Source organism: Mustela nigripes, chromosome 14, assembly GCF_022355385.1.
Source record: "Mustela nigripes isolate SB6536 chromosome 14, MUSNIG.SB6536, whole genome shotgun sequence".
Lineage (NCBI taxonomy): Eukaryota > Metazoa > Chordata > Mammalia > Carnivora > Mustelidae > Mustela > Mustela nigripes.
Window position 1 is genome coordinate 95453252 of NC_081570.1, and position 17259 is coordinate 95470510.

Below are 17259 nucleotides of genomic sequence, written 5' to 3' on the forward strand. Positions count from 1 at the left end.
CTTCTAATTACATTTCTTGCAAGAATTTTGGGTCCCAGAGCAGTACCTGTTTTTACCTCCTTAAAGGTGGCATTACTGCACTGCCGATGATTGTTCATAACCTACTGTGGATTGCAAGTTCAGGCCCTGGGCTTGCTTCAGACAGGAAACATACTCACAAGCAATGGGCTGATAGAAAATTCCTAGTGAGCCAACATCACGTCTCATTTGTGATCACTTACCTTCGTGGCTTACAGAGCAGACTATCATATAGCAACATGATAAAAATACATAATACATCAATCTGGATCTGACTTTAACAGTAACTGTATGATTACCCATCCACACCTCACTTTCTTCCACTATAAAATGAGATTGGGTTTCAAAGCTCAAAAGCTTTCAGGCCAGGCAGATAAAGTCATATGTGAGCAGGCTGAGAGCACCCATAGTGAGTAGGGAGGAATGGGTCTGTGAAAACATAAGATAATCCCAACATGCATTAAAATTGTTTTGCTAACCTACAAAACTAGAAACAAAACAATGTCCAAAAAACCCACTGTGTTGTCTGATCAGACCTGGCCTCTGAGCACCCGTTTGGAATATTCTCAAAGGTTTCTTTTTCTTCTCTAACTTTTAAGAATGGAGAGAAGAATGTGTTAGAAGAGAACGTGCTGGGAGGACTGGTCACCTCCGCCAGAATACCTCATGTAGGTGCTACTGTGTCCTTAAAGTCTGTGCTGTGGGTCTTCACTCAGAGACCGCAGCTCTGTGTTTTTGCCCATTGGTCAATTCACAGATCCCCCAAAGAATTGTTGCTAATGAACTTAGAATAAACTACTCAAGCAGAACACAAGGAAGACATTTAGAAGAAACAGCAAAGACTATTTGGAGATTCTTGATTTATTAGTTGCAGGAAGTAAGATTCTAGTACACAGAGGGATCAGACTAGTCTAAAATGCTGCTGTCAGCCCAGAGAACCAACAGGGCAATCCCAGAGTCTTGCTGGGAAGGAGGAGACAGCTGCCTTTTGCTGTTCTACTTAGAGAGGGCAAAACCCATCCTGTTGTTCCCCATGTCGTAGATAGTGTAATATTCCTTGAGGAAGACATCTCCCAGAGTCCACAGGGGCTGCCCAGTGGGGGAGGGCAGATAAGTGGCCTCAATCCCAAGGGTGCAGTAGCCATTGTTCTGCAGAGACAAAGGACATGAGGATATAATCAGGTGCATGAGGAGCCTTTTCCCACAGGTACGTCCCACCCTATATTCCACAACACCTGTGGCGTCTCTGGCTTCTTGTTCACCTCAGCCCTGCCACTGGTGGATCCCCATAGGTGCTCAGATGTGAGCTGGGACATGGAACAGCTGTTTGGACCCATCCAATCCCATTTCCCTGGAGCCTGGGGTGCATACGTACGTTGAGGACATAGGCAGAGGGAGGCAGAGGTAATGGAGACCCGCTGATGACGAAGGTAATGGTGGGGAATTTCTGTATGGAGTTGCAGTCGACCACAAACTGAGAGAGAGGGGAAGCAGAGCTGTAGAGTGCCAGGGGGCTGGGGGCCCAGACAAAGGGCCCGAGTCTCCCATTCCCTGTGAGACTCTTTTCCTGACCTTCCAGCAGAGGTCTACTGAGAGCATGGAAGGCAAAGCCTGATTCCCAGGTACAACACTACCCAGAAGCTTTTGCTTTCCTGGGCCTCCTTGGACACATATCAGCTCTGAGATTTTGGTTGTATTGATATGGCTATAAGGAGTCAGGCTCATTTCAGAACACAGATTTCTATTGCCAGGAAGTCCCACTTACAGAGAAGAAGCCTGGGCACATTCAGTGTGAAACATGCTCTCACACAATTCATATCCACAGTAGTGTGCACCTATCCATGTGCTCAAATCACACACACACATACACACACCCCGAGGGCCAAGATTTTGTCTGATTAGCTAGACTCTTGCATGCAGGAGGAGCAAACTACAGAAGCACATTTAAGGGAACAGGTTTGGGCACAGGAGGCTGCTCAGAGTAAAAGCCAATGGAGTATTCCTAGGGAAGAAGGAAACCCAAGTGGACTGGAGAAGTACAATATGCCTGACTCTGTTGTGTACAGTCAAATGACAGTGGCCACACCAAGGTGAGATGTGTTCCTAGGGCTTGCAATGGAACAGCCACCCCTCCTGACAACCATTCAGCCCATACTCATAGTTGGGGTTGGTATTTCCCCCCTCCCTTACCCCTCCTTGACTGAAAGGTCATGCTGTGTCCCCACCTGATCTGACCCACCAGGGCTCAGTTCCCCCCACAAAACACCTCCTCTTGTGCTGAGGCTGTGTGGATGTACAGAGAAACCCTTGGCTTCTGGTTACTCACATCACCATTCTGAGCCTCCTGAGCTCCAGTTTCCTTCAGGAAGGAGCCTATGAACTGCTGGGGAACAGCTAGCACATAGGTCCCTGTGTCCACAATGGCCTGGCAGCCCTGGGAGCACAAGCCAGTGGCTTGGTTACCGACGAGAAACCTGAGGAAAACACCAGTAGAAGAGAATCAAGTTCCTCTGCCACAATCATGTGCAATGTCAACTGATAAGTGGTCATATGGTCTTGAATAAAGGCCAAAGAAGTATATCTTTAATTGGTGGTGATGGAGATTTCCTGAAGGCTTGGAGTGTAAAAGTAACTGGTTCATGGCCCTGAGCTCTGGGAGAAGATATGCTTAGACTAGAATTTAGAAATTTGTGAAATGTGTGGGGCGCCTGGGTGGCTCAGTAGGTTAAGCCGCTGCCTTCGGCTCAGGTCATGATCTCAGGGTCCTGGGATCGAGTCCCGCATTGGGCTCTCTGCTCGGCAGGGAGCCTGCTTCCCTCTCTCTCTCTCTGCCTGCCTCTCTGTCTACTTGTGATTTCTCTCTGTCAAATAAATAAATAAAATCTTTAAAAAAAAAAAAAGAAATTTGTGAAATGTGTGACTTTGGTATAGTTACTGAATCTCTGAGCCTTGATTTCTTTATCTGCACAATGAAATACACTACTGAGCACTTTACAGTGTTTAGTGAAATATACATACAATAATACATATAAAATATTTAGCACAGTATCTGGCACATAGAAAACATCAGTGATAGCTGTTACTTTTACTGATGAAGGATTTGTTAAAGATTGAGCTATTTGGGACAATGAAGCTTCCAGGAACAAAGACCTGGATTCACAGAAGCCAACGAATAACCAACCTGCTGACATGATAAGGCTCAGTGATAAGTCAGAAAACTCATTCAAGAGCTAGATGCCAGAGTCTACTGAGCTTCAGAAACAATCAGCCTGAGGGTTTGGTTTGCTGATTCTTTCAGAAGTGTGTACTAATGCAAGAACAGGAAATATTCCCACACTGGAGGAACATCCTAGAGGTATACACAATCCATAGGAATTTTCCCCTGTACTTACTCATCAATGGCAACCTGCCAGTACATTTCCCGAGTGACTGGAGCCCAGACGATCTCACCAGAATAAAATTGGGAGTTTGAACCTCCCAGGATGAGCTCTCCACCATACTCATAGGTTGGTTGGCTATGGAGAAAGGGAGAGAAGCATGAATTCCCACAATACACATCATCAGGCATCTCCTTCCTCCCCTCTCAACATCCCTCTCTTCGGACCCACAGGAACCACAGGTCGAGGGGTCTTGTCTTCTAGTCTGCTCTTTAGACTCCACTAGGTTCAAGGCACAAGGGAGAGGAGACTTCTCAGAGGAAAACTCAAGAGCAGAGAATTGGAAACACAGACCATGTCCATAAAAGAGGAGACAGAATTAAAACCATGCCTCTGAAAAGAGACTACAAAGTCATCCCAGGGAAACCCTCCTAGAGACAAAGTCAGAACAAGAAGAAACACCTCAGGGGGTACCTAGAATGGTCTGACAGAATGAGATCTCCCGTGTTCAGGGAAGGGGATGCTTTTGTCATGCTCAAGTTGGTAACTAGACAGTGTTAGGGGATTTGGGCCTCTTCTGTTCCCTACCCTGGCCCAGTAAGTAAACTTATCCATGAAAGTTCAAAGCCAGTAGAGTAGGAAAGGTACTGGATCTGTGACCAAAATACTTGTGATTGAGTCATGGCTTCATGCCTATCAAACCTTGCTCAGTATTGACCACCTGTTTAAGCCTACATTTCCTCCATGAAAAAATTGGGCTAATGAAAAGATTTTTGAGATGTCATGTGAAGTAATAACTGCAGGTACTCTCTCTCAAAGATGTTATTACAAATATTATTTATTATAATTATCTTTATTATAAATTTGATTTTACTATATTAGTAAGTAATCATGTGGCTTGTTCTAAAGCTCTACAGATACACAAATCTAAACAGCAATGTCCACATTTACTAATTATATCTTAGGGGACTGTAGTTCATTTAAGGAAAGGGTCATCCTATCGCTGTGACCTAAATTAATATTCTTCTAGTGCAGGGGCACCTGGGTGGCTCAGTGGGTTAGGTGTGTATCTTTGGCTCAGGTCATGATCTCAGGTCATGAGGTCCAGCCCTGCATTGGGCTTCCCTGCTCAGTAGGGATCTGCTTCTCCCTCTCCCTCTGTTCTTCCTCCCTGCTCATACCCTCTCTCTGTCTCTCTGTCTCTCTCTCAAATAAATAAACGAATTCTTCAGGAAAAAAACTCCTCTAGTGCATTAAAATAAAATTCCCACAAAAATGTAATTATGAATTTTCAGAAATGCATAAACATCTTGTGTCAAGATGTGTTAAAATCTTGGCCTTGTCTGATATTAACTTGCTGAAAGCTCCTACATTGCCTCATTTTCTGAGACCTACCCAGGGCAAGGGTGCTCACCGAGAGAAGTAGAAGCTGAAGATGGGCTGGGTGAGCTGGCCTTGCTGAAGCATGCTCTCCATGACTGTTGGGCTACTCCCCACTGCCAGGTTGGGGTAGGCCATTCCAAGGATACCATCAAAGTTTGCATAATAGAAAGGGTTGCTGGGTTCAACCTCACTCAGACCAAATAGCTGGTTCTTGATGACGATGTTCTGAACCTGGGACAAGCAGAAAGAAAAAATTAACAACTCGGGTGGACAAAATCTTCCCAGACTTGGGTGCCCAGGGAATAGAATGTACACTTTTCTAGGGAAGTTGGCCTCTTTCATGCTTAGTTCAACCATGGGTGGGGTCTGGAAGATGAAGGGATTCAACATCACCCAACCATATATGGCTTGGAAAGAAGAGTGTGGGTATTGGGGAAGCAGAGGTCATTGTGTTCTGGAGTTAGAGTTTGCACTTCCATGGACAGTGAAAAGACAGTGGCTGATTTTATTTTGAACAATCCATGTGCACAAATGACATAGGAACTATGAGTGCTTGATGTAAAGAAAAGAAAATAGTGAAAGGAAGGTCTTCAAATACCTACAGTAAAATCATGTGGAGAAGGAAGCAGATGTGATCCATGTGGCTGCAGAGGGCAGCTTAAAACCAGGGAGCAAAGTCAGGGGAGGCACAATGTAAAGAGCTCCCTGCAGTCAGGACTGCTGGGGAAGCAATCCCGGTCTTGGGAGAAATGTTTTGATTAAATGGCCTTTAACATCCTTTCCAAACATCAGTTTCCAGGAATTTGTACCTATTTAGTAATCATGGGTCTCTCTGAGAGCTTTATGCTCTGAAAAAGGGGAGCCAAAGAGCAGACCCACAGAAGAACTGAGAATAGCACTTACATTCACAGTGTCATATCCCAGGAGCACAGTCAGGCTGCCACTTCCATAACACAGTGTATAAATTTGCCCATTGTTTCTGTAGGTAGAGGAACTGCTAGGATCGAACGTGTTGTGATTGGCTATGCAAGGATAGAATGGAATGTTAAGGTCAATACATTTTCCAAAATACTTGGAGGACACTTATCCTTGATGGCCTGAGACCATCAGACAAGGCTGGGACTGGGCTTCAGTCTCAGATCCTTTTGCTAAAGATAATCTGTAGCCACAGAAAAGTCTGTCCCCTTAGGAAACAGATGTCATCCCTTCCTTCCTTTTCCTGAGGGATGGATCAAGTCAAAGTGCCAGGAATTGGGGCCTACAGGAGAAAGCTGAGGAAAGGGAACAATGTAGAAAAGAATGGAAGCCTCGGTCTATTTCTGCTGTCTCTCTCCAGAACTGTAGCACCGGTGAAATGTAGACCAAGGTCAAGATTTCCAGATGGTCTGAATTTAAGGAGGATGAGATCATGGGTATGCACCAAGAACTCTGGACTTGGGTGCTGAGATTATGCCCAGTCCTGACTCTGCCCTGCTCTCTGCTCCTCTCCACGGGTGGGTGATAATGGTGGTATACTCACAGCAGGCCTGGCTCTGGCAGTAGGTAGAGGGCACCCACAGGTTGGAAGAGCCTGTGTCAAAGAGGACCAGGAAATTTTGTGGTGGTGTCCCAATGCTGATCTCTCCAAAGTAATAAGACTGCAAAGAAAAGTTTTTCATTCTCATTAAGCAGACAAATTTTGTCCTAAGAATGGGGAAGAAGCTGACTCACTAGAAACCACATTTTGGCAAAATCATTTTCTTGGGGTATAAGTAGCTTCTCCTCCAATGGGCTCTTTTTCCCATCTAGAGCCATATTTCTCTCAATATTCCCCCATTTTCATCCCCAAATTCAAGGCTTTGACTGGATGAGAATTAGTCTGGCAAGCCAATCTCTTCTTCCAAAACCATTTTCTACCTTGTATCACATGATAACTCCATGGATTTACCATTCTGGTCACACAGGAGCTAAGATACCAGGAAGTCTAGAATGAGAGGTAGCATGGAAAGCAAGAAGAGAACTTCACTGAGACACAGTTTAAGTTTTAAGTGAATTCAGGCCAGTTATGTAACATACCTGCCTCTTCTTCCACCAGCTACAGAAAGTGAAAGTCGAAATAGGAGATACTTAGGGTGGCTTCTAGATCTGACACTCATGTAACATCTCACTAAGCACAGGCCATAGGACACCAGTGTGTTTAGATGCCCTGAGCAGACACTGCAGCCTTGAGAACACTCAAGCACTTGCTTTGAGTACCAGTATATGTTTCCAAATGGGAAGATATATGGCATCTGAAGCCACTGGAGATTTGCCTGGCAGCTTTGCATGTGGTTTCCTTCTTTCCCCTGCAGCCCATCACTAGGATGTCCTTTGGCTCTCTCAATTGACTTCAGTATGGTCACTGTGAATCTCATAATCATATAAATGGAGCTTTAGAGAGTGAGTCAATAATGCGAGGAATGAAGGAAGGAAAGGGAATACTGCAGTGTTAAGGGGTACCAACTCATAACTTACCCAGATACTTTCCATAGAAGGTGAGACTTAGGTTTAGTAAAAAGTCCAAAATCAGAGCTAATGAGAAGTCTAAATAAGTATCCAAGAATGGTTCGTGGCCAAGGGTTATGGACACCACCTCCCCCTTCACTTACATTCAGGTAATTGGTGAAGGGCTCATAAGCAACAGCATCATTATTGTAAAGATACTTGGCACCTGGGTCGACCTTTGGGTGGTTCTTCAGGAATGTGTCTAGTACACCCCGCTCTTTCATCACCTGGCGGATGGACTTGCCTTTCTTCAGAATGATTCTGCAGAGATTAGGACAAACAAAAGGTGTGACCTTCACATTCTCCATTAAAGCAATTCCTTCAGTGATCTGGTCTGGAGTTTTCAAATCTCCTTAGAACTCTGAAAATCCACTGCAACATATATTTGGGTTTTTCTACTTACATATTGTTTTCACAGAATAAATTTTTGTTTATCTGAAGTCCCTCCTATAAACTTGGGACACGAATCCTGTTTCCCTCTTTCTTGGCCAACACAAAACCAATCCACCCTTACATACACACACACACACACACACACACACACACACACACACACCACATTCATCTATCCATCCATCCATCCATCCATCCATCTATCCATCCATACATCCATTTTAAGTCATGGTTCCCTGGGTTTTCAGTTAATGGTACCAAGACAAAATATGATTGCCTTTCCAAAAGATCTGCAGCTGAATCCTCATACATACCTTTCCACACCCTCTGAGAGGTGTAGACAAATCAAGACCAAGACCAGGATCTTCATGGTGCTGATTGTGGTGGCCCCCACACACACAACAAGACACAGCGGCACCCCCAATGTGTAGGACACACAGAGTGAGACTGGGTCTCTCTTTTATACTCTGATCTCCCTGCACTTTTCACCTGTAGGCACGTGGTCTTCTTAGCCTTGTACCAACCTGTGCCCCTACACATCTATGGATTCTGTTTGTTTTTCCTCCTGGCAAGAATTATGGCCTTTAATATCCACTCTGTAGTCAACTTAAGAAGTGATTAGTGACTTTGCTGATGGAATCCAAAGATTAGGATGTGATAGCAAATGGGAAATGCACTGGAGACAAAGGATCCTGGTGCCCACATCTAGTGGAAAATGGGTGCTGGCACCTTCTGCCAGAAAAATGGAACAATTTGTTCTTTGACTCCAAAGTCCATGTGCTTTTGGAGATTTGCAGTAGATTTACATTTCTTCTTCTCCTTTTCCTTCCTGTTCCTCTCATCAGACTCCTCTGTAGTCTTCTAATGTGATTCTCATGGTCCATGACACTCTGATCTTCATTTTCAATTTCTTAGTTCACAATTAGCCAACATATATGGATTGTCTACTCTGCACTTACCTCTGCACTAAGCTCTGGGAGTACAAAGAAAATTCAGAAATGTTCCTCCTATGCAAGGTCAGCATCCTGCCTAATGACTGACAAAGAATCTGATTATGAGATGATGTGATCACTCTAGCATCCAAATGTCTGTTGAATGAATGAGAATGATAAGAACAGTATTCATAAAGCAAGCAGAGGCAGGAAGCGACAGCTCCTTTGGAGGCATGGAAAAGCCTTCAGAGAAGAGGTAACTTGAGTTAGGATCTTCCTGGTTGGTAGATGAGAAAGTAAGGAAAGTGGAAAAGCCACTGGAGGCAGAAGCAAAGCCTGAGCAATAGCACCCAGAAGTGCAGTTGGTGTCATGGAACACTGTGACTAGTGTGGCCACCAGAGCACTTCTCAACATGGCTCTTCACAAGCCAAGACCCATCCAAAGGACCTGCACTGGGTCTGCACAGTCCTCATCATGCCACTTAGCTCTGGAAATTATTTTCTACTCAGGCTTCTGTTGCAAAGGAAAGAACTATAATGCTAAAAATAGGAATACTCTTGATTCTGCAAAACTACATTAAAGCAGCATGTGTTTAGTATACACAATATTTTAACTTCTTATTCTTATTATTTTTTTATTATGTTATGTTAGTCACGTGTTCCAAGTTTCATTGTTTGCATATAACACCTAGTTGCCCATGAAATACGTGCCCTCCTTAATACCTGTCACAGGGCCAACCCATCTCTACCCCCTTCCCTTAAAACTTTCAGTTTGTTTCTCGGAGTCCAGCCTTTCATGGATGATCTATATCTCTGATTTCCCCCCCTTCATTTTTACCTTCCTTATTCTATTCCTATTTTTACCTTCCTTCCACACTATTCCTGATGTTCCACAAGTAAGTGAAACCATATGATAATTGGCTTTCTCTGCTTGACTTACTTCACTCAGCATAATCTCCTCCAGTCCCATCCATGTTAATGCAAAAATTGGTTATTCATCCTTTCTGATGGCTAAGTAGTATTCCGTTGTGTATATGGACCACATCTGCCTTATCCATTTGTCTATTGAAAGACATCTCTGCTCTTTCCACAGTTTAGCTATTGTGGACATTGCTGCTATGAATATTGGGGTGTTTATGTCCCTTCTTTTCACAACATCTGTATCTTTGTGGTAAATACCCAGTAGTGCAATTGTTGGGTCATAGAGTTGCTCTATTTTTAATTTTTTGAGGAACCTCCACACTGTTTTCCAAAGTGGCTGCACCAACTTACATTCCCACCAACACTGTACGAGGGTTCCCATTTCTCCACATCCTCTCCAACATTTGTTGTTTCTTGCCTTGTCAATTTTTGCCATTCTAACTGGTGTAAGGTGGTATCTCACTGTGGTTTTGATCTGACCTCTTTGATTAGGTTTATTCTAAGGTAGCTTATGGTTTTTGGTGCTATTATAAATGGAATCAATTCTCTAATTTCTCTCTCTACAGTTTCATTGTTAGTGTATAAGAAAGCAACTGATTTCTGTGCATTGATTTTATATCCTGCCACATTACTGAATTGCTGTATGAGGTCTAATAATTTGGGAGTGGAGTCTTTTGGGTTCTCCACATAAAATATCATGTCATCTGCAAAGAGAGAGAGTTTGACTTCTTTGCCAATTTGAATACATTTTATATCTTTTTGTTGTCTGATTACTGTTATTAGGACTTCTAGTACTGTGTTGAACAATAGTACCAAGAGTGGGCATCTTAGTCATGTTCCTGATCTTAAGGGAAAGGCTCTCAGCTTTTCCCCATTGAGAATGATACTTGCTGTGGGTTTTTCATAGATGGATTTTGTGAATAGGGATAGAGGAATGTTCCCTCTACCCATATACTCTGAAGAGTTTTAATCAGGAAAGGATGCTGTATTTTGTCAAATGTTTTTCCTGCATCAATTGAGAGGACCATATGGTTCTTCTCTTTTCTCTTAATAATTTGTTCTATCAGATTGATTGATTTGCAAATGTTGAACCACCCTCACATTCCAGGGATAAATTCTACCTTGTTGTGTTGGATAATCTTTTTAATGTACTGTTGGATTCTATTAGCTAGTATCTTATTGAGAATCTTGGCATCCATATTCATCAGGGATATTGATCTGAAGTTCTCCTCTTTGATGGGGTCTTTGCCCGGTTTTGGGATCAAGGTAATGCTGGCCTCATAGAAAGAGTCTGGAAGTTTTCCTTCTCCTTCTATTTTTTAAATTTAATTTAATTTATTTATTTGACAGGTAGAGATCACAAGTATGCAGAGAGACAGACAGAGACAGAGAGGAGGAAGCAGGCTCCCTGCTGAGCAGAGAGCCCGATGTGGGGCTCCATCCCAGGACCGTGAGATCACGACCTGAGCCAAAGGCAGAGAGGCTTAACCCACTGAGCCACCCAGGCACCCCTCCTTCTATTTTTTGAAACAGCTTCAGAAGAATAGATATTATTTCTTCTTTGAATGTTTGATAGAATTCCCCAGCGAATCCATCAGGTCCTGGACTCTTGTTTTTTGATCATTGCTTCAATCTCGTTACTAGTTATTGGTCTAGTTAGGTTGTCAATTTCTTCTTGTTTAAGTCTTAGAAGTTTATAGTTTTAAGGAATTCATCCATTTCTTCTAGGTTGCTTAACTTATTGGCATATAGCTGTTGATCATAATTTCTGATGATTGTTTCTATTTCCTTGGTGTTAGTCATGATATCTCCCCCTTTCATTCATAATTTTATTACTTTGGGTCCTTTCTCTTTTCTTTTGGAAAAATCTAGCCAGTGTTTATTGATCTTATTAATTCTTTCAGAGAGCCAGCTTCTAGTTTCATTGATGTTTTCTACTCTATTTCTGGTTTCTAATTCATTGATCTCTGCTCTAATCTTAATTATTTCCCTTCTTGTGCATGGGTTAGGCTTAATTTATTGTTGATTCCCTAGTTCTTCAAGCTGTAAATAGAGTTTGTGTATTCAGAATTGTTCTTTTCTTTTTCTTTTTTCTTTTTTCTTTTTTTTTTTTTTTTTTTGAGTGAGTGAGTGAGTCTTGGATGGCTATGTATTTCCCCCTTAAAATCACCTTTGCTATATCCCGTAGGTTTTTGGACTGATGTGTTTTTGTTCTTATTGATTTTCATGAATTGTTTAAGATCTTCTTTGATTTCCTGGTTGACCCAAACACTCTTGAGCAGGATGGTCTTCAGTTTCCCAGAGTCTGAGTTTCTTCCAAACTTTGTCTTGTGATTGAGTTGCAGTTTTAAAGTACTGTGGTCTGAGAATATGTGGGGAATTATCTCAGGCTTTTGATATTGGTTGAGACCCAATTTTTGACCCAGCATGTGGTCTATTCTGGAGAAAGTTCCATGTGCCCTTGAGAAGAATGAGCCTTCTGTTGTTCTAGGGTAGAATGTTCTGTATATATCTATGAGGTCCATGTGGTCAGTGTGTCATTCAAAGCTCTTGATTCATTGTTGATCTTCTGATTAGATGATCTGCCTATTGCTGAGAGTGGAGTGTTAACTTCCCCTACAATTAACGTATTATTATCAGTATGTCACTTTATTTTGATAACTGTTGGCTTATGAAGTTGTCTGCTCCCATGTTGAGGGCATAGATACTTGGAATTGTTAGAGCTTCTTGTTGGATATATCCTTTAAGAATGATATGGTGCCCTTCTGTATCTCTGACTACAGCCTTTAGCTTAAAATCTATTTTTTCTGATATGAAAATTGCTACCCCAGTCTTCTTTTGCAGTCCATTGGCATGAAAGATGGTTCTTCATCCCTTCACTTTCAGCCTGGATGTATCTTTCAGTTCAAAATGAGTTTCTTATAGACAGCATATGGACGGGTTCTGTATTTTTATCCAATCTGTAACCCTGTGCTATTTTGTGGGAGTATTTAGGTCATTCACATTGAGAGTGATTATTAAAAGATATGATTTTATAAAAGATATGCTGCCTGTGAGGTCCTTGTTTCTATAGATTGTCTCTGTATATTTCTTTTTCTATATCACTCTGGGTCTTTCTCATTTTATAGAACCCCCCCTTAATATTTCTTAGTGGTGACATTTTCTTTCAGCTTTTGCTGGTCTTGGAAGCCCTTTATTCTTGGCTGTATGTTCTTCTCATTTAGTACTCTGAATATGTCTTGCCAGCCCTTTCTAGCTTGCCAGGTTTCTGTGGACAGGTCTGATGTTATTCTGATGTTCCTCCCTCTGTACATAAGGAACCTCTTCCCCCAGTTGCCCTTAAGATATTTTCCCTGGCTTTAAGATTCACGAGTTTCATTATTACATGCCTGGGGGTCAGTCTGCTCTTCTTGATCTTGGAGGTATTCTCTCTGCCTCTAGAACATAAATACTTGTTTCATCCCCCAGATTAGGGAAGTTCTCAGCTAGGATTTGCTTAAATATATCTCTGGTCCTCTCTCTCTCTCTCTCTCTCTCTCTGTACCCCCTCAGGGATTCCAGTAATTCTGACATTGGAACATTTCATGGCATCATTTATGTCTCTAATTCTGTTTTCATGGACTCTAAGCTGTTTGTTCCAGGCCTACTCCTGATCCTTATTTTCTATCAATTTGTCTTCTAGATCACTAATTCATTCTTCTGTCTCTTACTCTAGCTGTCAGAGTATCTAGATTTGATTGGATCTCATTGATTTTAAGTTCTGCCAGATCAGCTCTCACTTCTGCCCTTAAAGAATCTATGTTGCCATTAATGGTTTTCTTCAACCTAACTACTGTCTGCATAACCGTTACCCTGAAGTCTATTTCTGACTTCTTGCTTATATCCATATCCATTAGATATCCATTCCTGTGGAAGAGGTCACAGTCTCTGAAGTTTTCCTGTGTTGGGGGTTCCTCCTCCTAATCATTCTGGTGAGATGTGGTTGAGGGAATGTACAGATTCCAAACTATTGACCACAACCCAAGCAAGATGCACCTGTTTTATAGGGACCTTAGGGTTGTCAACCTCTTGTTCTGACTTCTAGGGAAGGGGCCTGTCATGCTGTTACTCAGGCAACCTTATTTGGTCAGAGTTGCCTTGCCCCCTGCGGGGCAGGGCGGGGGGGGGGGGGGGCTGGACTCAGTGAAAACTGATTTGGGGGGCTTTGGTTCTCTGGTGGCTTTCCCTGGTGGCTCTCTGTGTCTTTTTAGAGAGTCAGAGCAGAAGTGACTGTATCCAGCCTCTGTCTCAGAACAGAGAGATCACAGTCTGTTCTCCAGAGAGTCCTCCAGACCACACTAACTCCACTTTTGTCTGTACTGCTGAAAACCACAGCCTCCTGGGTTGTGCACCCCATAGCAGCACTCTTAGCCCTCACTTCCAGGTCCAGGCACGTCTCTGCCCTTTATGCTTCTAAAACTGCCAGCAACCCCCAGGTCACATGCATGCCCCCATAGCTCTAGGTTTCAGTTTGGGGGGCTTCCCTTAAGACCTTTCCCCATGGCTATCAGTCTGCAAGTCTGTGCCTGAGGTGCAGCGTACGATGCTTTTGAGCTCCTGTGTTATCTCACCTTCCTGATATCTGATATCTTCTGATATCTGTCTGCAGAATCTGCTCCCCACTTCATACCTCAAAACCAGCCACCGGAGGTATTCTGTTGGTATAGAACCTGATATATCTTCTTACATCTCATGCTGATTTCATGGGTGCTCAGAATGGTCTGGTAGCTATCCAGCCCAATTCAGGGGACTGGTTGAAATAGGGTCCCCTATTCTCCACTATCTTGGCTCCCTCCCCTCGACCCACATCTTATAAATTTTTCCACAGTATTTAACTTTTGTTCCATCAAACTATTTATTATTAAGCCTCATAATGATGGAGCACACCATGAAGCATCTGGACCAAACTCTTAGAGCACAGTAGTAGGTGGCTACACTGACATGACTTGATGGTGAGGTGGACCTCGTATGCCATGTTAAGTAACATGGACTTTATTCCTTAAGCAATAAGGAGCCATTAATTTGTTTTAATCAAGGAAATAAAACACTTAATGCTTTTTATATATCCTTACTAATTTCTAGCCTTCTAGAAGCATGTGGTGAAAGAAGCCAGTTTACAAAATGACTCCCTACATAAAGTTGTAGCGGGCACAAGAGAAGTTACTGGAACTTTGTCATGAATCTACCTTGAAGCCTTTGAGCTATGCACAAACCCAAAGAGTTTCCAATTTCACATGCATGCTCTAATATTTCTTTATAGAAAGAAATTATTAGAGGGAAACTAGAAGATCTACAGAAGATATGCTTATATCCACAACTCCCACATATTGACCTTGGACCAGACACGTATTTCATTTACCATTGTAACAACCCAAGAAGCTGATTTAACTTCCCCGTGATCACATAGTGAACCAAAGGCAGATCTGGGACTTCAAGTCCCATTTGCCTCAACTCAACCTGTATCTCAGCATAGCCTCCTCCTCTAAGCCTGGGGTCCTCGTGTTCTCTCTGCCTCAATGTGCACAAAAATATCAGCTTTAACGATAATGACAGAGATTTACATGCAACTTAGTTTTCTGTAGAAAGGGATTCTAACATGTTCTTCCACTCCTACTTGTCCACTGCCTGCCTAGACAATGTAACCCTGCATGCTGCTGCCTCCTGGTGGCAACATTCCTAACTTCACAGAAGCAGAAACAGAAGCCTTTCATGGCACTCTTCAAAAGTCTAATGAGAAAGTGACGAAAGCTCCTAACATCAAGTCCACAGCTCACTTTCCTGTGTGGAGATGACTGGTGCCTGCTCATTAGCTACGCCCACTGAGCCTCTGTCCTGCCCCCTTGTCCACCCACCTACAATCTGCCAACCATTCCTGGGACATGTCCAGCACACATCTGCGTCTCTGACCTCTTATCAATCCCTTAACACTGCAGGCTCTCTTACTGCACTTACCAAGTCTTCTCTGCAGCAAGACATTAGTACATAAGCTCTCTGAGTCGGCTTCCTCAGCACGAGATGCCATGCCTGTGAAGCATAGAGCAACCACTCCTTTCTATCAGAAACAAATCGTGGACTACTTGTCTTCTCTGGGTTTAAAGTCTTGTAGAAGCCTGGGTTCTGAAATATCACCCACTGTGCTAAGCACAGTGCCTTCCACCCAGAATCATCACTCAAAATTATCTACCAGGAGAGGGAAGAGGGTAGCAAGATACACAGTCTTCCATCCCCACTTATTCAAGGGGTGCTCAGGGACCTTCTCTTCAAGGTAGTTGGTGTATTAGGATGTCATTGCTCTAGCCCTTTCCATTGGTGAAAGCAGGAAATACATTTTTGTATACACATATTTCCGTATCAATCTCTATATGAACTAATCCATAAATATTTTAAAATCATGATTTCCTGCTGATATATCTGAATCCAACACCCCAGGGTTCATTCTTACCTTTCCTTTTTTCCTATCTGTAACTATTTCTCTGACTGTGAGAAACATGGCTCTTCTTACCCACAGTATGTTTCCTTCTGTGTTTAATTCTGGAATACACATAAGGCAGTTTCAGAACTGCTAACTTATATACCTATAAACAGCAAATCTTCTAGAGTACTGTATTTGTTCATAGTTCCTTTTGTCTTTAGCTTTTCAGTAGAGGCAAAATGCTATTTTCCAAAGTTACTAAGATTAGTTCTTTCCTTCCTTAATTCCTTCAATGTGATTATGTTGTTCTTGTGTTTTTAACACAGTTAAATAGATTTGTTACTCTTTGTATTTCAATTTGGGGTTGATTTTATTTACTTTTGTGGATCATGTGAAGCATTTTCGTGGTTCTAAATTCAGAATTACACAAATATGAGTACTCAGGTAAGCATCAATCCACCCTTCCCTGGTAACCTGTCCCTAGTCTCCCATTCTTTCCACTCTATCTCCACTCAACTCCTACAGGTACCAAACTCATTGTTTCCCGTTTATCCTTTCTGTATTACTTGGGCACAAATGAGCAGACACATGTATTTTCTGTCCCCTTTTTTCTTACATGAAAGGTAGGATACTGTAGATGTTCTTTTGTGCTTTTGTTCTCTTGACAATGTTATAGCTGCTGTTTAAGTGATGTGCTTAGATGACAACACCAGAAGTATGATTGTAAATATAGAAGAAAAGAGAGCCAGAGAAGAGACTCGGTACTCCTCAGCATGAAGCAATCCGGGATGAGAGGAGAAATCAGCAAAGAACATTGTGAAGAAATGACCACAAAAGCTGGAAGTACAGTGAAGAAAGTGTCAAGGAGAACAAAGTGACCAAGTGTGTCAATGCTGCTGCTGTCTCAAGGAAAGTAGGAACAGAGCTTTGGTCACTGCAATCAGCAGCATGTGTATCACCAGGGACATTGGCAAGAGTAGTTCTAATATATTCATGGGAGCAGATGTTATACTGGAGTCAAAAAGAGGATTATGGGAAACTGTGCTGGGAGAGATCCTGTCTCTGACCACCCATGAGGGGAGTAGTTGTGCAAGGCAGAGAGGGAAACACATAATCCACATTGAAAAAAACTGGTACTGACTAGACACAAATTTCCTCTTTCCAAAAAAAAAGCTGTAGGGGAAAGTGAACTTGAAAGGCAGAAGCTGACAATTGCATTGTACAGGTCATTTCAAGAAAAGAACTCCAGAAAACTCAGATG

General features: G+C 42.6%; 1 protein-coding gene across 1 annotated transcript; it reads right to left on the reverse strand.

The window, feature by feature from the left end:
- Positions 1-896: 896 nt before the first annotated feature.
- Positions 897-8064, reverse strand: LOC132000643 (pepsin B-like). The gene is made up of 9 exons (XM_059374277.1): positions 8009-8064; positions 7406-7562; positions 6298-6415; positions 5682-5800; positions 4810-5009; positions 3411-3533; positions 2345-2492; positions 1394-1492; positions 897-1167 (listed from the first exon to the last, which is right to left on the reverse strand). The coding sequence occupies exons 1-9, from the start codon at positions 8062-8064 to the stop codon at positions 1015-1017; spliced, it is 1173 nt and encodes a 390-aa protein (XP_059230260.1). The 3' UTR covers positions 897-1014.
- Positions 8065-17259: the final 9195 nt, after the last annotated feature.